Below are 23,752 nucleotides of genomic sequence, written 5' to 3'. Positions count from 1 at the left end.
TTGGGGTAGATTTAAAAGTCTCCTCAGGAACCTCAAGAGTTACCGGCTTTTGTGGTTTCCTGTGGATTAAGGGTTGTAAATTTATCAGAAGTCTTAATTGACTTTGACAAAAAAAAAGTTCAAGGCTCAAACTGTCCTTTCCAAAACTGCAAAGTGTAGCTCCTTTCCCCCCACCCCAACCAAAAAAAAAAAAAAAAAAAAAACTCTTAATATCACAAGTCAAGTGAAATTTAGGTTGTTGCTTTCCTTAAAAAAAAAATTATTTGGTTGTTGCCCTCTTGAGTCAGTTGAGTGGTTCGTAACTTACAAATAAAGCTAGTACTTTTACACATTATTGGCCCAATTTGACACGTCATATATACTAAAGGTTTTAGTTTGTTGGATATGTTTTTAACACGAGGATATTACACATTTGGCTATGAGGAGCTATTTTATAAAAAAAAATTTTTTGCAATGATTTTATAAAAGATTTTATACAAGCTAGAGTGAGAGTTGCTCTGTTTGGATTCTTCAGTTTTTTAAAAATTAATTTTTCAAATACTATAAAATTTTAAAAAAATATTCTAAAAGGTACTCTAAAAAGTAGTTTAATTTTTTTTAATGTTTAAAAAATATTTCAAAATATATTTTAAAAACTCTACTACTTTTAAATATTTTAAAATATTTTATAAAAATATTTCAAAATATATTACAGTAAAATTTTTTAAAACCACTTCAAAAAACAGTTAATCCAAACATATTTGGCTATGATTTTAATAACGGGTTTGATACAATATATTTGTGCCTTCAAAATGCGCAATTCTGCGAATACACGGAAATGCATGATGAACTGCCGTCTTAAAACTTAAAAGTTAAAAGTACTACTACTGTTATTGTTAGGAAGCTATAAATGCTGCTCATATGCAGCCGTGGTTCTTGAGAGTTCCGACAGAATCTTCATCCCAGCCTCGCGTCGTAGTACAATTTCTGTTACCACGACTGTCAGACTGGAGTGCTGGACCCGATCCAACAGGATTTTTTCCCATTTTTATTTGAAACCCATAAATTATTTTTGTCAATATATATCTGTTTCGGTTACATCTCCCCACAGCAACCCCACACTATCCAGAAAAACCTCACCCTCTAAAACCCCACAGACCCCTAAAATCACCACTAGAAAACGCCCTAAAAAATCCATAGAAGAAATACTAGAGGAATATTATCCATGGCTTCAATGTCCATAGATATTGCAACTACCTTTCTGGGCCTAGCCAAGAGGCAACCAGCTCCTCTCAATAGATTTGGCGCTACAGTCTTTACTCAGTTGTGGAAAAACGAGGTTTTTGTGAACCAGAGTTACTCAATCTGCTCTTCAGTTCGTTCAAGAATTGTGTCTATTAATTGTACATCAAAAGCGAAAAGGTTCTCCCGCAGATTTATTGCCTCCGCTGCTACTACTTCGACACCTCAGAGTGAGGATTCTGATATTTTGACTAAGATTCCTCCTGATGATAGAATTCCTGCTACTATTATCACTGGGTTTTTGGGCTCTGGAAAGGTAACACGGGATATTGGGATTCTTTGATTCTGGCTGCCGTGTTTGATGTTTGTGTAGAGATTTTCGTCGAGCAATTCTTTATAGTTGTTGTTTGATGTTTGAATGTTAGAGTAAAGAAACTCGTGATGCATTGTTGCTAGAATCCAGTATTAAGTGCCAAAGTTGCGACCTTTATTTTAAAAAAATCACTTTGTTTTCTGTTAGAAATTTTATTGGGACTTGATTGGTGGATTTTTTGTAGTAATTTTTATGTTAGTGTACAAATGATGAAAAAATTTACTTTACTTTAAATTTTAAGGCCGTGAAGGGAGCGATAGTTCCAAGTCAAGTGTGAAGAATAACTCGGCCAACCGATATAACTATAAAAGTACAGTTAGAAAGATAATGATTTGGATATCGTATGCTAGGGTGAGCTCTGGAGCAACGTGGTTACTCTTGGAAGTCTTGTTCAATATACGGATAAGGTGTGAATATTAGTTCAACAGCTACTTCCACTAGGTCTGCCCCTCTGGTTGTCCAGATAATGTCAATGAGGAATAAAATGAGGGAAATTCACTCTATTTCATGTGATAATTCCTAATGTATCTTTCCTTTTTGGTGATGACAGTTTGGAAACTTCAGTCTGAGAACATTGCCCTACTGAAGGCTATATTTTTCTTTTCCCTTTTTGCCTCCAAAGTTGTTATGTATCGTAATCATCATGATGCACTGTGTCACTGAAACCTACACATATTTTTTTATTATTTATTATTTTAATTTACTTTTTAGCTTGAACATGTGGATACTTACTAATATTTTATTTAATTCAATGTAATGGACAGACTACATTGTTGAACCATATACTGACTGCTGATCATGGAAAACGAATTGCGGTTATTGAGAATGAGGTATGGCATCTAGCCCTCCTTTCATCGTGATAATCTACATTTCTGACTTTGTTTTGAAATGGGATTTAAACTGTTTGAGATTATCTAACTGACTATTTTACAACTACTTACTTGGTTACAGTATGGTGAAGTAGATATTGATGGTTCATTAGTTGCTGCAAAAGCGGACGGAATTGAAGACATTGTCATGCTCAACAATGGGTGCCTGTGCTGCACAGTAAGGGGTGATCTTGTGAGAATGATATCAGAATTGGTAAACAGAAAAAAGGGGAAATTTGATCATATTGTAATAGAGACTACAGGTAAGCATCAAAGGAAGTAGAACTTTTGTGTTGTGTTGGTAATGCGGTGAAGATACTTGGTAATAGAGACAAAAAGAATTGCTTATTATATTTCTCAATGATATTTTTAACTCTTTCTCTGGTACTGGATCTTTGACGTTGCACTTGTATTTCAATAGTGTATCCATGACTGAAGTGCAAATGCTTCTTGCTACATTGTAGGATTGGCAAATCCAGCACCAATTATTCAGACATTTTATGCTGAAGATCAGGTTTTCAATGATGTTAAGCTGGATGGTGTTGTAACACTAGTTGATGCTAAACACGCTGGTTTTCACCTTGATGAAGTCAAACCTAAAGGCATAGTTAATGAGGCAGTCGAGCAGATTGCTTATGCTGACCGTATTATAGTGAACAAGGTAGACAATTTCTTAATTAGCAATGTTCAGTGTCCATTTCTTCACTTTCCCCCACTGTCAAATGCCTAGGCTGCAAGACGTATTCAGGGCTTGATTGCACTTTGAATTTATATTAAGTTCCTTAGATAGTTTATGTCTATTCTGAAAAAGATTATGGCAGGTTATACTGAAAATCTTAAATCTTTTCTATGATAATTGCACCTGTATATCTTGCCTAATATTTCTTTTTATGTTGCTTACAGACTGATCTTGTTGGTGAGCGAGATATTGCCTCTTTGGTTCAGAGGATAAGGGTGGGTGTTCTCTTTCTTCCCGTTTCATTTTGCACTTTTTCCTTTTTTTCTTTTTCTTTAGGACTTTCTTCAGCCCTCCTTTGTGTGTGTTTGTGGGGGGGGTGGTGGTGGGTGGGTGTTGGTGTGGGAGCCTGGGAGGTGGGGGAAGCTATTCAACTGAGCTTGTATTCCATATTTTAGATGAGAGGTTCAGAGGATAAGGGTGGATTTTCTCTTTCTTTCTCTTTTCTTTTAGCACTTTTTCCCTTTTTCTTTTTCTTTAGACCTTGCTTTAGCCCGGAGGTTGGGGCATGGAGTGGGTGGGTGTGGGAGCCTGGGAGGGGGGGAGCCATTCTAGTGTTCTTGTATTCCATATTTTAGATGCATCTTTTTGTGAAGTCTTTGATTAAAGTTTGCTATGGTTGATGACAGAACATTAACCGTATGGCTCAACTTAAGCGAACGGAGTTTGGGAAAGTAGATTTGGATTATGTTCTTGGAATTGGAGGCTTTGACTTGGAAAGGTTGTACTTCTTTTAATATTTCTTTAGAATGGTTCCGACGCCTATCTGCTTCTTGTTATTGACTCTATCAATTTTTTGGCCATCTGTTTGTGTATCTCCCAATTTATGGTTTCTGTTTCTTGCAAAATGTCTTAACTAATACTGTCTGAGCATAATCACTGTCTCTTTTTCTTGTCATGGGATAAACAAACTTGGGGTTTCTTTCCATGATTTCAGCAGAAGTGAATGTAACTTGTAGTTTTCTACTTTAGCTAATCTGATGAATTTGTGTGCATAAATGCTATTTTGGGAAAATAATAGAGAAAAATTTTGAATCTGTAATTTGAGGAATTATGTACTCTTGGTTGTCTCTTCTTTTATTGACTCGACAGCCCCTTGCTTGAGTTTGCCCTCCATACTTGAAATACTATGTTGATATATCGCTATTGAATACACTGAAGATGAGTTTTTGGTTTTTACTATACTAGAATTATTTGTTGATGGCATTTACATCCCCGTTCAAGTTTCCCAAATTTCAATTGTATAATAAAAGATACTTTTCAAAATACAATTGATGGGCCATATAATGAACTAGTTTTTGGTGTTTGTAGATAGAAGCATATAAACCTTTGATCTAAGGCACTTTCTGCTCTCATACAATGTATCCAGATGTTGAACACCTTTTTGATGTTTCAGAATTAATTCTGTTCATATTTCAATTTAACCTTCCTTATTACTTTAAACTCTTGTCGGGTATGATCAGGTGTTAAATTTGTTGTTGTTGGAGCTTAGAATACAAGCCTTCATGCATTCATCTGATGGACGTTCTTTTCTTGAACTTGTTAATGCTACTGCAGAATTGAAACTGCTGTCGATGCTGAAAGTTCTAAGGAAGATCACACCAGCCATGGCCATGACCACGATCACCACCATCATCATGAACATGAACATGAACATGACCATGAACACGACCATAAACACGGCAAGTCCACCCTACATTTCTTAGATATTAGGAATAGCTTAAGTTAAGACATTATTCTGCAGTCTGCACTACTTAAGGTACGCAGTAATGACAGAGTTAAATGGGCCTGCTATGAGTAGAAATTAGAGTTAGCATGCATCTGAGTTATTGAAGATGATTCCTGCCGCTGCTTAGATAGATTTATGCCACAAACATAAGCTGTCCTTTGCTTAGTCATGTGATTTGTCGCCAATTCTGTCCAGCAAGGTTTACCATCCATTATCTGGAGAGTGAGTTGCTATTCTCTGGGAGACCCCCCCCCACAAACACAAAAAAAAAACTCTTTTGTTTCAACCTGAATCCATGGCTTTCTTTCCTTATTGAATATTTAGTACCTTTATAGGTTGATATGGAATTCTATCTGTATGTCTTTTTGTTAAGAGAACCACATGCTCCACATCCTTGGCCATGTCTGAGTTTCTTAGAGCCGTTGGATTGCTGCTAATTGAAACTCATAGAAATGTGGGCATTTTCAACTTTAGTCATGCTTTCTGTTGCTCCCAGCACACCCCATCCAGTGTAGTGTCATCTGTCCTACAATGAGAGTAACGCTCATAGTAAGACTTCGGATTGAAACTTGGCAGATTTCTTATTTGGCTTCCAATTATGTATCCTGATAGTGCATTATTGACTCTTTTATGTATCTGTAAGCATGTGGTTCGAGATTGATTACTTCGATATGCTTTATTTTGCTTACTAGTGGTGATGCTAATAGCTAGCATCTTGGAAATCATTCACTTATATCGCTTGTTGAATTATTGTGGATATTCTTGCAGAACATCATGATCACCTTGCTCATGATCACACTCATGACCCTGGTGTTTCTTCTGTCAGCATAGTTTGTGAAGGACGCTTAGATCTTGAGAAGGTTTGTTTGTTGGTGATTTATTTGGTAGTCTTATTCTAATTGATCTTCCAGCTTTAGGGAGTCTTAATATGTATTGATTCAATATATTCATTGCAAGATGAGATTGCTGAGTTTGATGGACTGAAAAACATTTACTTTCAATATCTCAGGCTAACATTTGGCTGGGTACATTGTTATTGGAACGAAGCGAGGATATATACCGTATGAAAGGTCTTCTGTCAGTTGATGGAATGAATGAGCGATTTGTCTTCCAGGTGATTGACTTCTTTTCAGAATGCTATGAGTTTTCTCTGAATATTTCTAACTTGTTAGATGATTCTCTCAGTAAATTTGCAATTAGGAGCATAACAAGCCCAATTCTGTTTAGATGGGGAAAAAGCATAATGCTTTACCCCTTTTTATTATATGACTACTTCTGGAAAAGGTTTGGTGAAAAAAAAATGACGAGTAACTTGGAATAAAATTTTATGAGCTGATCCAACATGGTTTTCAGATAGAGGGGAAACATTTGGAAGGAAAAGCAGCAGTCACATTGCTCACCAATTACTAGTTTACTAATGACTGTCTCTGCTTTTCTTTGTAACTTCCTGGAAATAACTCGATGCTATTCATCATTTCATCCTTTTGGACACTGAGATGGCTTTTATTGCAAGTTGATCTTTAATTTATTTTGTACAAGTGTCGAAGTTTTTGGTTTAAGTTATTAAAGATAATATTCTTTCTACTTGTTAGCTACCTGCTGCTGAGTAAACTCTCTGCCCAAGTTAACCGAAGCAATTGGTTAGGGCATTAGGCAATGTTCAATCTCGCAATAATATACAGGATGTGGTTACTACTGCATTTGGGTTAGCTTAAAGTTTTACAGCTCCAGTTGGATTGCTCTTTTTCCGGATTAGTACCTAAATAGGAGTCATTAGCTACATCATTAGTAATGAGGCCAAGCACATAGATGGGTCTAATGACAACATAATTTTCTTCAGCTTGCTGCTTTGAAATTAACAAGTAGGAAGATATGGTTTAATTTAGAATTCTGCATAGGACAATGTCACATATGGAGTCGATTGAAGCATTTTTTTCAAGAGTAGAGTGGAGTATGGTATGGTGCTAACATGTTCAGTGCCCAATTTTCTTTAGCAAATGCTTTCTTGTATGTTTATTTTTTTCAGTCTTGGGCTTTTATCGCATGCTTGTTTTTTATGATCGGCATACCTTCTTGTTTGTAATAACTATTATCCTGTTTAACAGGGAGTACATGACATATTCCAAGGTTCGCCGGATAGACCATGGCTCCCAGATGAACCAAGAGTAAATAAGATCGTCTTCATAGGAAAGAACTTAGACGCACAGGAGCTGGAGAAGGGCTTTAGGGCTTGTTTATTGTGATTCCACTACTTAAGACTCTAGTAATTAACAACGAGTTAACTATTTTATCGTGTGTGGTGAAAACAATAAAAACTATAAAAAATTTTCTGATATGCTTGTGGAAGCCTGAGTTTCATGCAGATTCAATCAATAGTCCACATCTTCTTTCGCTTTCGATGTTTTTCTAGAATTCCTGAAGTTTCCGGCGAGTTCATGGTAATATTGTAAAATGAAGCTGCCGCTAGTCTGTAGTCCCGGCGGTCATTAGCAATTTTGTACTCCTAAGGCGTACGGATGAGAGCGATTACCAATTCATTTGAGCAAACCTAGTAAAACTTGCCAATCTTAGTGGATATCAAATCTGGTCTTGAACCTGTTTCAGCTTTTCCATCCTTGAATATTTTCATCAGTGAAGTAACAGAAAAATTGCAATCTTGGTCACCCACCAAAGGTTGATATGTTAAAGCATTTCAGACATACATTGTGCAGATAAGCGTATGTGAAATAAATTATTCCATTAGTTTTGCCGCTAAAATGATGCTAAGCTTCTATTTCCTGGGGGGTGCAAAAATGGTAAATGCTCATGACTTGAGTTGCCTTGGGATCTTCATGACACCGGCGGTCAAATGGACCTCGACCAGCTTTAGACTTAGAGCGGTAACTGGTACCAAGATCTGGGGCAATTTGCAGACGAAAAGCCAAATTTCACCCAGAAATTGATGTTCCCTCCCATCCATGCACATCCGAAGTTAATGGCCCATAGCCCTTTCTATCTCCTCAGTCCATACTTCAGGGTACGTCAAAGGACTCTTGTCGCTCTGGTTTCCCTTTACCCCAACCCACCACAACTACAACTTTCTTTCTAATCTGGTCTCCGGTCTAAGCTCAAAAGAAACAAAAAGATATCAAGGAAAATGGAGTTCGAAAGTCTCTGCTCTTCTAGAGCTGCTTTGGAGAAAATGGTCTGCACTGTTGTGGTCGGTTCAGCTCTGGCTGCTCAAGAGTCCCTTCTTTGGCTTTTCTTCATGGTACATTCTCTGCACTTCACCTAGAAGGCGTTGCTTCTCTGTGGTATATTTGTTCTTAAAAGGTTCTAGAGAATCCAATCACTCCATTCTTATATGTTATCCTAAATAGTGACTGAAGAGCTTTCTTGAGATGTCTGTTCTCCTAACCTTGATTACTACATCAAAATTCTGCATTTGCTTGGATAAGCAGTTCAGAATTATCATTTCTTGAAACTTTTTTTTTTCGCTGCTTATACACTAGGTCAGAGATGCAAGAAATGCTACAGCGATTTCCATGCGGATTATTTTGGCTTTTTCACCCCCGTTCTAGGAGCATTATTTTCTTTTTATTTGACAATCTAGAATTTCTATCTTTTAGATTGAAGGCAATTTAAGAAAAAGAAGAGGACGACAATGAAGAAGATGAGGAAGACAAGCATACAGCAAAGAAGAAAAATTGAGTAACTTTAATTCTCTTCTGATGCCTCACCCTTTTTTCCCTTCGTGGCTTCATCAGTTAAATTGAGCATTATTTGAAGGAAGACGACTTACTTATGGACAAGATGATATTTTGTTTGGATGGTATGTTACTTGCTTGCATTAACAATACATTTTCCAACCATCATTGTATCTTACATACATCAAATCAAAAAGTTACTACAGTAATTTTTTTACAACTAAAAAAAATTAAAAAAGAGTCACCATTGTGGTATAACTTCGGAAATATATTTTATCTAACCCCTGCAACTTCTTCAACAAACCTACTGCCATATGTAGACTAAAGCGGCAAGAAGGAAATGAAATGGAAAAGCATCTATATCTTTAAGTACAACGCTATGCTTGTAATGAAGCCCACATGAGACTATGGGACAGGCAAAAGGAAGGTGAAGATGAATAGAGATTAGCGGCCGAACAAGAAATATATGACGAAGTTACAGATATGCAGAGGTTTTATTATTCTAAATACATGTCACTTGGTGATTCCTGCAGCGTTCAACCTATACACTTCAATACCTTCACCCAGAAAATAACAACACCACTAGTTCCTCGTACTTCTCCCAGTGTTGATCTTTGCTGTTAGATTCATCATGCGAATAATTTTCCCAGGGAATCATATTATGTGCTCATGTTAAAGCCTTAGTATGCATCTTCCTCCCTCCCTCCCCATTTTTCTAGAAACAAAAAGCGAACAGTCTCCTTCAACAACCAAGATTTGTTAGACATAATTGATCATATCAAACTGTATAAGATCAGAGAGCTGCTTCCGGCCCCAGCTAACTAAACCATAGGGAAGAATTATGAGTAAATGCATGCAAGTTTAACTTGACCAAACTGTTCAGTGAGAGATACCATTTGCTCAACTGATATAGCAACTAATCCAGAGCTTTTTAAACCTTAATATACTCTAGTACCGCAATAATCCAAAGCTTCAAACTTTGGTCATCGAAAAAAAAAAAGAAAAAGAATTTAAAGCTTAGTATTAATCATTAGCTACACTAATAGTATCGGAAGAGTGGCTTATATCAAAATGGAAGAATACATAGTTACAATTTAGGCACTCACTGAGGCAACTTTCCAGCCCGAAAAATGGCGAACTTGTTAGCCTTTGAATAAGAATACTCAATCCCGTTACTCCTTAGCAGCTCCTCAAGCAAATTCTTAGCTCTTTCAGGTTCAGAAGTCTCGCATTCAATCTCATAACACGTCCCAAAATCATAATTTGTTTCATCAAGCTCCAATTTTAATCCACTCCATTCGTACACTGCTCTCACATTTCTAAATCCTCCCAAACATACCAAACACTTGTTATCATCTCCAACAACTCCATATTCTTCTCTCACTCTCTTCATTATTTGTGAAGAATGATCGGCCATGAGTAACAGCCGCCACGGCTCCGCCACGCTAGCTCGGCCTATGACAGGGTCGAGGGGCTCTTCATCTTCCTGAATGCGGCTGATTCCATTGGACATCACTGGCTTTGCTTTGAGAGAAAGGACGCATTGGGAGTCGAGGTCGTAGAAGCGAAGGCGGAGCGCGGCGAGGTTGGTGGCCAGCTCAGAGTTAGGCCCGTCAAAGAAAATGTTTTCTTGGACGTGGGTTTTGAGGTGGAAAGGTGAAAGGACAGTGGAGAGGCGTTGGTGGGCGTTTGAGTCTGGTAAACGGAGCTTTACTTCTACTTCCATTATGATTCGGCGGCGCTGGAGGTGGTGGTTGGTAACAGAAGTCGATTTAGTGGTGAAGTAGGGGAAGAATTAGGACGGTGACTGGTGGAGCAGCGGGGGATATGGGTGATGGATATGTGAATATGTGGCGGTTCTCGCCCTACAGAAAAAGTTCCAATCTCTCGGAATCAAATGCTTGGTGCGCAGAAAAAATTAAGTACGTAGAATATTATTCTATTCTCCTAGGACTGGGAGTCTTTCCTCTATCGTCCAATCGGAGGCGGGGCAGGAACGGTCTCAAGTTCATGTCAAGATTTGATAAAAAAAAAAATTAAAATTATATCTTATATATAATTTTTAATATCATGTGTGAGGTATATAAAATTTTATTTTATAATTATACTTTATTAAAAATGAATTATATCGTATGTATATAAAGTTGTCTTATGCATCTTATATAAAATCGATCCAAATAATTTTCTGACAAATAGTTTCGCCTCTTGTCCTGTTTAATTGGGCATCTTCAAAAGTGAATCATAACTATTACTCGCTGATAAAGTATTCATTTTACCCTTATAAGACTTATTTCTCAATTCTCAAATTTTTATTAGCTTTAGATACTATTGAAATTCACTTTTTAACACTTGAACACTTACCTGAAATCTTGCTTTCCAGCGGTCAAACATTTTCACTTATACTCTGTAACTATTTTCAGAGTTTTGAAAGGATTTCTTTTAGCTAAAACTAGCTTTATGTCTCGTGCTATATGCACGAGAACAACGAATGATTAAATATCGAGATTTGGTGATTTGAATTTAACAAACAATAACTATTGAATAGCATCAATTGTAACTCAACAACCTTAGAAAATTTGACATATGTCACAGTATTAGAAACCTTGATTGGCATTGTTATAGGATTTTTTTTAACGAAAGCATAATAAGTTGAAAGCATAAAGCGTTAATTTATTGTAAATTGATTCAAAAGGATTTCTTTTAGATAAAAATTTGTTAAAGATTTTTCAATGATTGGAATGTGTGGCATAATTTTTTTTTCGGGGGATAAAAATTTGTGGCATAAATTGATACTACAAGGTATTATTTTATTAAAACTAATAATTTTTAAGTAATAGTGTAGCAGCCTAGTGGTTAAAGTTAAAAATTCCGAAAATTAGAGATCTTAGATTTAAATCTGATTGAGACAAAGGTCTTAGGAGCAAAATTCTTGAACAGATCGTTATTTAATTCATAAGCTCGTTAAAGGTACAACTGATAGAAGAGATCTGGAACAGAAATTTTTAGACATCCAAGTCTCAAGTGATGCCAAAAATGCAAAACATTGAGTAAGCTTGGCAAAATTCCATGGCCTTGGAAGAATTTCAATATTCCTCAAATACTAGTATACTATTTTATATGCTTGGGAACTGGTCATATATTTAGCTGGGTCCTGCTTGAGCACTCAGGTTCTGGTTTTTTTTTTTTTTTTTTTTAAATCAATTAGGGAGTATCCCAATTTTATCAGACTAATTTTTCTGGACCTAGAGTATCCCGTCTCCCAAAAGCATCCGGACGATATATGAAGTTAGACTCAAATCGCGCCCTACGAGAAATACCCCCGAGGATTCACTGGCTGAGCTGACGAGGGGCACTCAGGGTTCTGGTCAAAAGTGATGCTCCTCTCCTTCTGTGCATCACGAAGGGAAAAAATGACAAAATTACTGATTTTTTCTTGTTTTTTTTTTTGTGGGTTGGGGCCTTGGGGGAAGTGAAGGACCAAGCATCAATGTACACGACACAAGAACGGGAAAGGAAACTCGAGGCATTACCTTGAGAGGTTCAATGGTCAAAGCTCCTTGGGAGGAAATGTCTCCGCATTCTTGGCTTTTGAGACGAAAATAATAATGCATATCCTCAAAGTGATTGCGAACCTCAGCGATTAACTCTGCCCTTTCTTGCATGCTTCTCATGAATTCTCCCTCGAGGATTTCACCTTCATCTTCAAGAATTCCCAATCTCTGGTCCAGTTGCTTAACTAGCTTGCTGTTGACGTGCATCTTCCTCTCGTGATTCCTTTTCCCAGAACTAGTTGTATCTGATGAGATCTCACACGCATGATTTCTATTCAAAACCCTCAATTCCAGTGACTGAGCAGTAACGCTCCTGCTGCCTGACATGCCAAAATCCAGAGCAACTGGATCAAACCCTCTTATTGTTTTCTTTTTTCCCTTGATTGCAATCACTCACAACGTGGTCATGACAACTCTGCCTGAACTTGCGTGGAAATTGAGAACGTTTAGCTATTGAATTCGAAAGAAACTAGTATATACGTACACAATACAATGGAGATGATGCTGAAACAAAGCATGCATGTGCATGAAAATCACACAAGTTTGGTTTTAGGGACGATAAGTCCTCCCACAAATGATGCATGAAATTTAAGGCTAAGTTCATGTATGTTGGTGAGATCACATGATTCTCAAGTGGATGATGGTTGCTTGTCTGAGATAACTCAAGGAGTAGGAAAGAAGTTTACAATCTATGCTGGTACTAGCGCTCTTTGATTCCCCTATAGCAAGGGAGAAGTAGGGACTCAGGGTTGCCGGGGGCTGAAGGAAACATGAGATATCACGGAATTATTAATTGATGAGATGCAGTTGCAGACTTGCAGTTACTGACAATTTTGAATTCCGCGGCCGCAGGAATTGTCTCTCACATGTTTGGCAGGAAGTTTCGGCTGTAATTATAGCAGTAGCAATTAGGAAGGTGCTTAGTCGGTTGGTGACTCTTGCAGACTCTGCCTGCCTCCTGTGAGAACTGATTCTAGTAGACTATTTTCGGCCTTGAGAAAATTTGGCTGGACATCAACAGAATGTGAATGTGGCACTAAAAAGGGGTTCAAATTTTAAAGAAACCCACAATCAAGGTGAGTTTTGAAGGACCTGAATTGTGTCAAAATAATCTGCTAAAATTGAGTTCTGAATACCGGCCATATATATACATTGTGCATGTTTTTAAACTTTTAAGCCACAGATGAAAGTTGTTCATCTATGGTCAAAGCTTTGTGTCAGCATTGCTTCCAAGCGTTATAACTTTGGAAATATATTTGATCTAACCCCCGCAATTTCTTCAAAAAACCTACTGCAATATGTAGCCTAAAGTGGCAAAAAGGAAATGAAATAGAAAAGTATCTATATCTTCAAGTACAACGGTATGCGTGTAATGAAGCACACATGAGACTGTTAGGAGAGGCACAAGGAAGGTGAAGATGAATAGAGATTAGTGGCAGAACAAGAAATATATGCACAGGTTTTATTATTCTAAATACATGTCACTGGGTGATTCCTGCAGCGTTCAACCTATATACTTCAAGACCTTCACCCAGAAAATAAAAACGACAAATGACTTTAATACAGAGTTGTGGTTTTACAAAGGACGGCTGGATGTACTTTGCAAAGTCATCTTGACTTAAGCTACAGAAGAAGAACATAGACTGCAAGCTTAGCTAGTCAACCGGAACTTCCACCTCCATCTTCAAATTAGCATGATCAAATACCTAACACAAAAGCAGGTTAATGATCATTTTGAGAGAGCAGATTATGATAGACAGTAACAAGCAGCAGCCCCAAGTGAGGCAGTTTAATATAACATAGGTATCACTTAATTGGCTGTTACCACGACAGAGAAGGACAAGTACCACCATTATGATATCTAATTCTTGAAAGTTTCAGACACAAGAGTACCTCATCTACAGCAGTATCAAGATCTAGAAACTAGAAAACATCAGAAGTCTAGATAGAATAGGCAAACGCTGTATCAAATGGATCAACTATAGGTACACCATCCTATACATTAATGTTTTACCAACTTTTCTCAGGCGTAGATAGGCTCCCTATCTCAAAAACTGAATCGTCATAATCTGGATGGGCAGGCTTCATTTACTCTCTGTGAAAGTACTCTTGACTTATGCAATGGTAATTTCCTTTGCAAATCATTATTAAGTGTCTTAAAATCATATCCTTCACGACAAATAGATGGAGCTAAAGATGTTGCATCTCTACCTCACTAATTTCCAGATTCATGAGAAGTAGGAAAATGTAAGTATTACAGGCTTCCTAAACATAAAATTGAGTTGGAAACAAGTCATTTAGCCCGGGTACACCTTTCTTCTATCCCATTCTTAGGTAGATAATCTTTTTGCAAGTTACACTAAGAAACAAACCTTGATAAAGTCATCCAAGAGTAGCACAGACTCCTTTGTATAACCAGCTTCGTGCAAAACTTGGCCCAATACTTCCTACAGAAAATATAATCAAACGAACAAGAGCTTGTCATGCTTTTGTTGCCATACCCAAAGTTGACAATGGAATACTAGGATATGACTCTCTGATGTACAGCAACCAGACAAAAAGATATGGAAAAAATAAAAGCGCAACCTCAGGAATTCAAGGACCACTTAAGAAAATACTCAGAAGCAACCAAGGTGAATCAACATCTGAAAATTAAGTGACTCCATCAATTACCGTACACACAAGATTTATGACAAATTTGCTATGTTGGGAATACTTGTTTATGCACAATTGGAGATAGAATTTGGTCCTAGGCATGAGAAGAGACTAGCAAAACCATGTAATGAGACTATGGTGTGTCCTCATGGTGCAACACCACATGCTATCTATTGGGGCATCATTGTTGTCGCTAGATGTCAAGCTAATGCCAGATTTTAAATAGAAAGTTCATAAACTATCAATTGTATGAAAAACAGCCAGAGTGAACTACACCTAAACAGGTGAGTCATTACTCTATATCAGAATATTCTCAATGTTCAACTAAATCTCAGAATTCCCTTTGAAAGATTGAATTTCTACCATCTTCTGGACCTCTCCAAGTCCATCTAGAAGCTTTACATGGTCATGATTGCTTCTTTTGAATTAAAGATAATGTTCCCCAATATGTCTTGTATTTGTGCATAATCTACCAGTAACTGAATATGCTACTAACTCTTGAAAACTGGCACAACTTGGTGTATATACACCTCTTAAACAAGGAATTTCTTCAAATGTTTTGTAAGTAGCAAATTCACCAGAACTGCAAAAGTTAGTGATAGCTGCTGCCCTTAAGTTCAGCAATACATCGCCACTAGTAACCTAAAACAGGAAGGTTAGCAGCAAAAATACCTCTCTTTGTTGATCTGACATGAAAGAGCCAGCCAAATCCTGAAGCACTTGTATCATGTCATTGAATGTCACCTTCCCATTGCAATCAGAATCATATACCTTGAAAATAACTGTCAGGCATGTCACAAGGATTAACAATATGCTAAAGGAGAAACAAAAACACAAGAAAAGTAATACAAGGGACACATTACATAGACCACCAAACACATTAGTCAATCCACAATATGTTCAAGAAAGTATACTCTTTTGTTGGAAATTCATTTTTGCACTCAAGTCCAGTGTAAAGAGCACAGAGGAAATAGTTGGTGGAGGGGAACAGTACAATTCATTCATCATGAAATCAATTTTCACATATGCATTCACAATTACAATAGTGAGACTCAAAAGTCCAAATACTCAAGATTAAACAAATCTTAGACTAAGTACTAAAACTTCCTACGAAACGTCACAACAATATTACAGTGTTAGCCATCTGATTCCGTTCTGTAAAAATTTTCATTCAGAGCTACATATCAAGAAAATAAGTAAAAAAAAAATTGTCTGATCTCCTTTAGATCCAAAATAATACTCTCGATATGTATCAGATAAACATAAAAAACTGCAAAACCAACTTAAGAAAACTTGCATCAGTTAGGAACCACACTCAACTCCTTCATTTACTCATTCAACAAGTTCAATTACACAGTAATTCAAAAGACAATCACGTATTTTAGTGAGAGACATCAAATCATGTTTACTGGGAATTTTAATTCCTAAAAGAGAAACAGAGAGATGGTGAACCTACCTTCAACTTTCTGGGCTAGACTTGCTTTAGCACTAAAAGCTGATAAAAATGCGACGAAATCCTTGAAATTCAAACCATCCACCATCTTAAGCAACCTCTGTAAAGAACCACAAAGTAAAACGAAATGACACGCTTAACAGAAAACAGCCAACCAGAAAAGCAGCGATATACAAACTAAGCAGGATTAGATTCCAAAAAGGTTCTAAAAATAAAATAACAAGAAGAATTTAAAAAAATAAATAAATAATCCCAACGTCCACCTGAGAAAGTGGATTCATGGCAAACTCTGGAACTGATAAAAATTCATCAGCTGATATGAACCCCTTTGCGTTCCTATCGAGTTGGCAAAACCTCTGATAAAGAGACACTATCTCTTGTTGGGAAACTATAACAATTACAAGGAAGGACAGTTTTCAGTTCAAATTGCATCCTTGAAAAAAGGAACAAAGCTTGGGAATATGTCAAGGAAGACATACAAAGATTGTTACAGTGACGTTGTACTTCTTCAATGTCATATTGAGTCAGTGTGGATGAAGCATTACCCATCTTCTATCTCACTGCAGCGATCAAATAACTAGCAAAAACAAAAGAAACAAAGCCCATTAAGTCCATCAATCAAAATCGGCTTTTTTTTTTTTTATTGATTACAGATCATCTATCTTAATTTCAGCACTAAACGAACAAATCTTAATCTCCATGCAGAAAGTCAATGAAGTTCACAAAACAGCATAACTCCACCAACCAAAATCATGTATTCTTAACTTGTTTCTGTTGCAGCATATGGAACAATGACCTTGGAATTAATAATTCGAAAATAAAAGAATAAACAGAGACCTGAAAATTCGAAGAATGAAGGGATGAAGACCGAGGGGTGTGAAAGCGTTGGGGACGGTTAAGAGAGAGAACTGGTGCGTGATGACATATAAGTTTAACTATGTTACAACAGTAATCGATAATAAGAGCATAATTCTGTATCAGACAAAGGATTCTACTGTGATAACTTTGTCATCATCGGACTACAAGTTTTTACAATCAACTAGGAGGCATAAAACGCCCGTTGCGCGTTGGGATAAATATAAAACATGCCCTCTTAAATATATGGAGTCATAGAACAAAAATATTTGTCGGTTAATAATTTTATGTACGCAGTTAAACATAAATATACATAAATAAATAAAAGGTACAATCGCTTCACGAAAATAGTATGAATATTTATTTAGATTTATATAAAGGTACTGCTGAGATTTAAAGCTAATATTTTTTTTAGCTAGAAATTGAATTCTTGTCTTATCTTTACTCTATTGCTCGTTTAGCATGAGAATAAAGTTCAGCATTTTTCATTAAGTGTAGAAGCATAGAACGTGATGATTTGCATATATCGTACGTCATAAGTCGTACGTTATAAGAGAAAAAAAGTACTGTTGAAAAAAGGGGAAGTAGAGGATTGCTAAAGAAGCTGTTAAGGAGAGGGAGAAATGGCATTTGCAAGAAAACAGTTTCATAAGCTGAACTAATGCTAAAACTGAAGTACGGAATCCAGTAACAGTGAAAATCGATTTAATATTTTTTTGGTTAGAATACTATAGTGTGATTTTTGCCTTGCATATCTGTGTGTGAGAGATGATGGGTGTCTCTTTGTTACTTCTATTATATATAAATTCAAAAGAATACATTTCAATTGAATTAGAATTAAATTTTTTTATTACACCAAGAATACAGCAATTTTGGGAGGAGGAATAATCTAGATCATCCATGTTCAACACATAGAACTTACAAGGATAAAGCATTCATCGAAAGGAATATTCAAATCTTAAGTTGGTCATAGGAGAGAGAGAGAGAGAGAGAGAGAGAGAGAGAGAGAGAGAGAGTATGCTCTCTATAAGAGGTTTTAAGATTTTTGCAGAACTCAGAGCCAACGGCCTGCTTGTGCAGGTGACTTGGCAGGCAGAAACTTGGTCTTGAATTCAATTAAATGTTATAATCAACGTCATAACATAATCCAAAATATCATCTTCGGACGTAATTCCAGAATTGAAGGCGGTAGCAGATTACAAAATTGGAAATGTAGATGAGAGCAAAATATGAACATGCCAAAATCAACTTCAATTCAATTTCTGCATAGCACAATTTGGCAATTTCATGGAACCCAACTTCCCGATAACATTCAACAATTCGCTCAATAGCCGACAATGATATATGAAAAAAATGTGTATTCATGTACAGCTTAAAAAAAGTAAGTGGAAACAATATATGAACCAAAAATAGATTGTGAAAAAATAGAATCTACACTCGTACAAACTACATATTTTGGTAATTATGAACTAAGCATTAATCTATGATATTTTTAACATATTACTGGATTCCATTATGACATGACTATGAAAACTACCATCCATAAACCATTCCCAATTTGAAGAAAAGTCAGCTCATTTAAGCACCTTGTTCAAATCCACAAGAAAATTTTTGCGCCATCAACCTGCAAATTACATACAAACAATCTCAAATTTGGATGGAATCAACCATAATTAAAGCAAACTAAGGACTACATGTCATCATGCACCAAACTTAACAAAAAAATAATAACTACTATCACCTTTTCGGGCAAAAACATTATGCATTATTATCATTTTCATATCCAAAAATCTACCGTTACCAAACATACACCTCATTATAATATAATTCCTTTCCCCTTTAACCAACCCCTATAGCATTATGTAACTCACTATTTACATTATCATCAAGTAAATAAAAATAGCTCATTAATTGAAGTCAGCTCACTTAAGGAACAAACACTTGCATTACACTACTCTATCCCTCTCAAACTTGGCATCAGACCCCATCAATTTGCATAAACCATTATTCTAAGCAATTATTTCATGGTACCGGATATAGGCCATCAATGTACACAACTAACAAAACGAAAAACTTGCATTTTTCATGTAAAAATGTGAATGTGGCATTTTTCTCAAGGGCTGAATTTTATCATACTCAACCTCACCATTTACCAGAACACTCATTATTCTTGCCTAAAATGTAATAGAAACACCTTTGGCGGTAGGGTAGGCAGATTATATAGTGTATTGCTGGCACAATAAAGTTCTGGTAACTTAACAACATTGTAAACCTGCTAATAAGTATTCATTAGCCAAAATGAGTCTCACTTTGAAAAATATTCCAGAATATTTTTTTTTTTACATGCATGTACCTTGGCTCTGCATTTTCTAGAAACTATTGCAATGGCAAAATGATAAGAAATGTCTTGCAAAGCTCATCTCATCTGATTCAAATAGGAAAAAGCAACAAATTCATTAAGATTAAATCTAATCTTTGGAAAATAAAAATTTTTCATAATGAAAAATGATGGAGAAGAAACCTCATTGGAAATGAAACTAAGTAAGGTCAGGTCTTCAACGATGGATGGAAGTGTACAGTTCATGTATGCTCAAGATCAGGAAGAATTAACGCCAAAGTTCCAGTATCAGGTATTTAAGGTGATATTTCAGCACAATGAATCCAAAAGAGATTGGTGATATCTTAAGGTGAAGTAAATTTCTAATCTTCGTAAGTAATATGGATTGGATTTTAACAACCTTGTGGATTATTCAACACTTCTACCAAAATATGGTTTAACGTAAATCTACCAAACTTGTTAGCATGGATTACACTTATGGACCACAAAACACAAGCCAGCTAGACAATAACATTACCTCCTTCACTATTCACAAACTCAACAAGGGCTTCTGCAGGTCGTGCACCTTCATACCTGAGAATAAAAATAGATTCATGAGGAATACAATTGTATGAACTCAAGGCATGTAAGTTATATTTACATAGAGTCAACACCAGGATAGATATCATTTCAACAGAGCAAGTAAGGAAAAACAAAGACCTTTTGAAAACTCCAGCATTTCACATAAACTAACTTTTTGGGCTCCAAAGAACCTTTTGGAAACCATTGGATATAGGGTAACCACAAACACTATATCTTATGCTCATTGCAGTTCACCTACAACAAATATAATTTGATAATAAGTTCAAAAATTAAACTTATTTTGCTATAATTCATAGCTAAATCGTTGATTAATCTTTTAAGTATTGACATTAAATCAGATGCAAAATAGAAGATTCACAATAGCTAAGACAGTTAAACTGATGTTGATGCCAACAAGCAACCAGATAGCAATGGACCTCAGGTTCCACTTTCTCAAGATTTCAGTGATGGAAATCAAATAGAACATATCCAGTTTGCAAGGATAAAAAGAAAAATGTAAGCACTTTTTCAACACGAAATAACCGTATAGTTTGTCTGAGAGAGTTTTGCCGTAGCATCTTGCTCTATATTAATGTAACTTCCAAGGATGGCAACTCCCAAGGTGATCAGAAAAAGCACAAAGATAGATGATTCAAATAATGACAAAACCCTTAATAATGTACAACTCCAAAATTCATTAAAACAAGCCCACCACGATAGCATGGCAAAAACCATGAATTTTGCATCATATATGAGTTCTCTGCAGCAATGCAATAGTAACATTCCCAGAAGTTTCAAGTTTTAGATTGTACCAACTTTAGCTAAACTATTTAATAACCCATGGCAAATGTCCTAATTGATATAGCAACACTACGAACCTAGAGTAAAAATGAGACTTTTCCTACCATATCTGAAAGGGTCAATGGATCAAAAAAGAGCTGAAAGGCTAACCTTTCCAATCAAAACAGATTTAACTTTCTTGAAACTTGCACCGACCTTCTCGTACTCTGGAGCAAGCTTCTTATAGTGCCCACACCTACAAATTCATCATGGGGAAAAGAAAAAGAAAAAGAAAAAGAAAACTTCTTTACATCTTCCCTTACAAGAATAGCTCAAAATCACTTCAAATCAGCAAACATAATGATGCCAAAAATCAATTTCGCATTCCAACACAGTAGTTTTCCATGCTAGTCCACCTATCTCCTAAATAGCATACACGGTGATAGACGAAAAATTGGCAGTGCACACGAATCCATACACAAATATACAACAGAGCAAAAGCACAGCAAAGATCCGAATTCGACTATTACAACCAAAAGAAAAGAAAAGTCACGGATCTAAAAGCAATTAAACACATAGGACTCCAATTCATCAAAACCATCAAAAAACTTACATACAATTCACCATGACCAAAAAAAAAACCTCTAAAAATAACAAATGAATGAAATCACGGGCAATCATCTTGACCGACCTCTTTCTCAAAATTCTCTTCATAGGGTTGTTCGTCCCAGATGGTGTTGCACCCTGTTGTTGAAGCTGTTGAAGAAAAATCCCCTGAAAAATAAAAAGAATACAATCAGCCAAGATAAAAAAAAAAAAAAACCACTAAATGACCATCTATTAAGCCATAGAATTTCAAGATGTTTTGGAAAACCAAAGCAAAGCATCACAAAAAGCAAAGGCATCTTCGCATGTAGACTGGGAAACAGGAAAATAATCGAAAAGCCAAAAACACCGAAATACTGCCTAATATTGATATTCAGGCTGCAAAAAAAAATGAGGAGCAAAAAATTTAAAAATAAAATTGAAGGGCGAGAGAATGGAGATCGAGGGAGGAAGAGCAGTAAAAAATGCTGATGACTGCGAGGATCTTGTGGTGGGATCGAAAGTCCTCCCAAAGGCTGGGAGGGGATCCGACGACGACGAACTTGAAGCGCAGGGAGGTGGAAAGGAAATCACAGGGAGGTGGGAGAAGGGGGACTCGTGATGTTGGGGGTAGAAGGAGCTCCTAGAGGAGAGGGAGACGGTGTGGTGGAGAAAGTCAGAGGAGAAAATAAAGAGGTCAAGATCGAGTGTGTGAGAGAGAGAGAGAGGAAGAAGAATGATCGGGGAGAAAGGTTGAGGAGAGAGACGAGAAGAAAGGGAAGGGAAGAGAGGCGGCATTTTGGTCTGACCTAGGGTTAGATCGAAAAGCCAAAAACACCGAAATACTGCCTAATATTGATATTCAGGCTGCAAAAAAAATGAGGAGCAAAAAATTTAAAAATAAAATTGAAGGGCGAGAGAATGGAGATCGAGGGAGGAAGAGCAGTAAAAAATGCTGATGACTGCGAGGATCTTGTGGTGGGATCGAAAGTCCTCCCAAAGGCTGGGAAGGGATCCGCCGACGATGAACTTGAAGCGCAGGGAGGTGGAAAGGAAATCACAGGGAGGTGGGAGAAGGGGGACTCGTGATGTTGGGGGTAGAAGGAGCTTCTAGAGGAGAGGGAGACGGTGTGGTGGAGAAAGTCAGAGGAGAAAATAAAGAGGTCAAGATCGAGTGAGAGAGAGAGAGAGAGAGAGAGAGAGAGAGAGAGAGAGAGAGAGAGAGAAAGGAAGAAGAATGATCGGAGAGAAAGGGTGAGGAGAGAGACGAGAAGAAAGGGAAGGGAAGAGGGGCGGCGTTTTGGTCTGACCTAGGGTTAGAGTTCGAAGAGTCACGCGCGAGGAACACATTGGCGAATAATACAAAACGACGTCGTCAGGAACCACACACAGCGCACGTGAGAGGACGACGAAAACATTCCAGGTCATCAGAGCCCTTCGCTCTTTATCTACTTATGTTGATAAGGTAACCTTTCTCGTCTGTGCAAGGTGACGCGGCATTTGATTCTGATGTTTATCCAAAAAAAAAATAATAATAAGAAATAGAGTGAAAAGGCATTCATTACACTTGTTTAGTGATGATTGTATGCATCTTTGGGTTGGGCTTTAACATCTACTCTCCGAGGCACATGACTCAGGCCCATTGTATTTTACTAGCAATAGGGTGCAAAAAGGGGCAGCTTTTTGTTGGGCAGCCTACAAATGCCTTTTTGTTTTTTGCAAAAAAAATAAAAAAGGAATGTTCAATATTTTGAGAAAAAAAAAACCAGAAGATCGAATCCAACTTAAATCGGATATCAAATATTCGCCGCAAAGATATGGGTGAAATCCATTTATAACTCATTTTTAAAGTTTGGTATAATAATTCTGGAATAAATATTGAAGTTTGATTTTCGAATTTTCGATTACTGATTAAATGATTGAATTTCATACATACATACAACAAATAAGATAAATGATTAAATTTCATACATACATACATACAACAAATAAGATAGAGCACTCGTGTTCACTTAAATCAGCTTTAATGGGAAGAAACTCTACAGCGAATGAGAATGAGCCACGTCGTATTGAAACTCTTGGTTTCGTTGCATCTATTACTCAATCTGCAAATATTACTTAGGTATAAGTGATGCAAATACAAAGTATGCACGCAGAGGGATCCCTTGATTTGTATCCCTCTCTCTCTCTCGGGTTTTTTGCCTTCTTTTGGGTCTTCTTTTCTTAGTTTTCTTGTTTGGTAGTCGTCACTCCTTTAAACTTTTGCTTCGTCCAAAAATTGTGCGCCCCTCGATTTACACAACCGGAATTTCATACATCAATTTTCAAACCAACATTTGACCCACTAAGCTTGCAGCTAA

The 23,752-nt window shown here is 36.7% G+C and overlaps 4 protein-coding genes and 1 long non-coding RNA gene across 5 annotated transcripts; 1 reads left to right on the top strand and 4 right to left on the bottom strand.

The window, feature by feature from the left end:
- Positions 1–937: 937 nt before the first annotated feature.
- On the top strand, positions 938–7,325 carry LOC113768174 (P-loop guanosine triphosphatase YjiA). Its single transcript, XM_027312431.1, has 10 exons — positions 938–1,537; positions 2,359–2,424; positions 2,546–2,726; positions 2,928–3,124; positions 3,367–3,417; positions 3,829–3,920; positions 4,757–4,881; positions 5,697–5,788; positions 5,938–6,042; positions 7,034–7,325. Exons 1-10 carry the CDS (start codon positions 1,205–1,207, stop codon positions 7,169–7,171), a joined length of 1,380 nt encoding a protein of 459 aa, XP_027168232.1. The 5' UTR covers positions 938–1,204; the 3' UTR covers positions 7,172–7,325.
- A 1,738-nt stretch (positions 7,326–9,063) lies between these two features.
- LOC113768287 (triphosphate tunel metalloenzyme 3-like) lies at positions 9,064–10,528 on the bottom strand. Its single transcript, XM_027312571.1, has one exon. The coding sequence runs from the start codon at positions 10,338–10,340 to the stop codon at positions 9,717–9,719; it is 624 nt and encodes a 207-aa protein (XP_027168372.1). The 5' UTR covers positions 10,341–10,528; the 3' UTR covers positions 9,064–9,716.
- A 1,012-nt stretch (positions 10,529–11,540) lies between these two features.
- Positions 11,541–12,492, bottom strand: LOC113767920. The gene is made up of 2 exons (XM_027312123.1): positions 12,145–12,492; positions 11,541–12,002 (listed from the first exon to the last, which is right to left on the bottom strand). The coding sequence occupies exons 1-2, from the start codon at positions 12,490–12,492 to the stop codon at positions 11,919–11,921; spliced, it is 432 nt and encodes a 143-aa protein (XP_027167924.1). The 3' UTR covers positions 11,541–11,918.
- Positions 12,493–13,565: 1,073 nt separating this feature from the next.
- On the bottom strand, positions 13,566–17,259 carry LOC113768453 (calcineurin subunit B-like). The gene is made up of 7 exons (XM_027312814.1): positions 17,111–17,259; positions 16,753–16,850; positions 16,537–16,661; positions 16,277–16,373; positions 15,493–15,602; positions 14,538–14,612; positions 13,566–13,871 (listed from the first exon to the last, which is right to left on the bottom strand). The coding sequence occupies exons 2-7, from the start codon at positions 16,820–16,822 to the stop codon at positions 13,821–13,823; spliced, it is 528 nt and encodes a 175-aa protein (XP_027168615.1). The 5' UTR covers positions 16,823–16,850; positions 17,111–17,259; the 3' UTR covers positions 13,566–13,820.
- A 1,176-nt stretch (positions 17,260–18,435) lies between these two features.
- On the bottom strand, positions 18,436–20,104 carry LOC113768866. The gene is made up of 3 exons (XR_003468151.1): positions 19,984–20,104; positions 19,482–19,553; positions 18,436–18,752 (listed from the first exon to the last, which is right to left on the bottom strand). It is a non-coding gene; the product is annotated as an uncharacterized LOC113768866 (long non-coding RNA).
- Positions 20,105–23,752: the final 3,648 nt, after the last annotated feature.

Source organism: Coffea eugenioides, chromosome 4 (genome assembly GCF_003713205.1).
Source record: "Coffea eugenioides isolate CCC68of chromosome 4, Ceug_1.0, whole genome shotgun sequence".
Lineage (NCBI taxonomy): Eukaryota > Viridiplantae > Streptophyta > Magnoliopsida > Gentianales > Rubiaceae > Coffea > Coffea eugenioides.
Note: the sequence above shows the minus strand (reverse complement) of the source record. Positions and strands in the feature narration are given on the sequence as shown.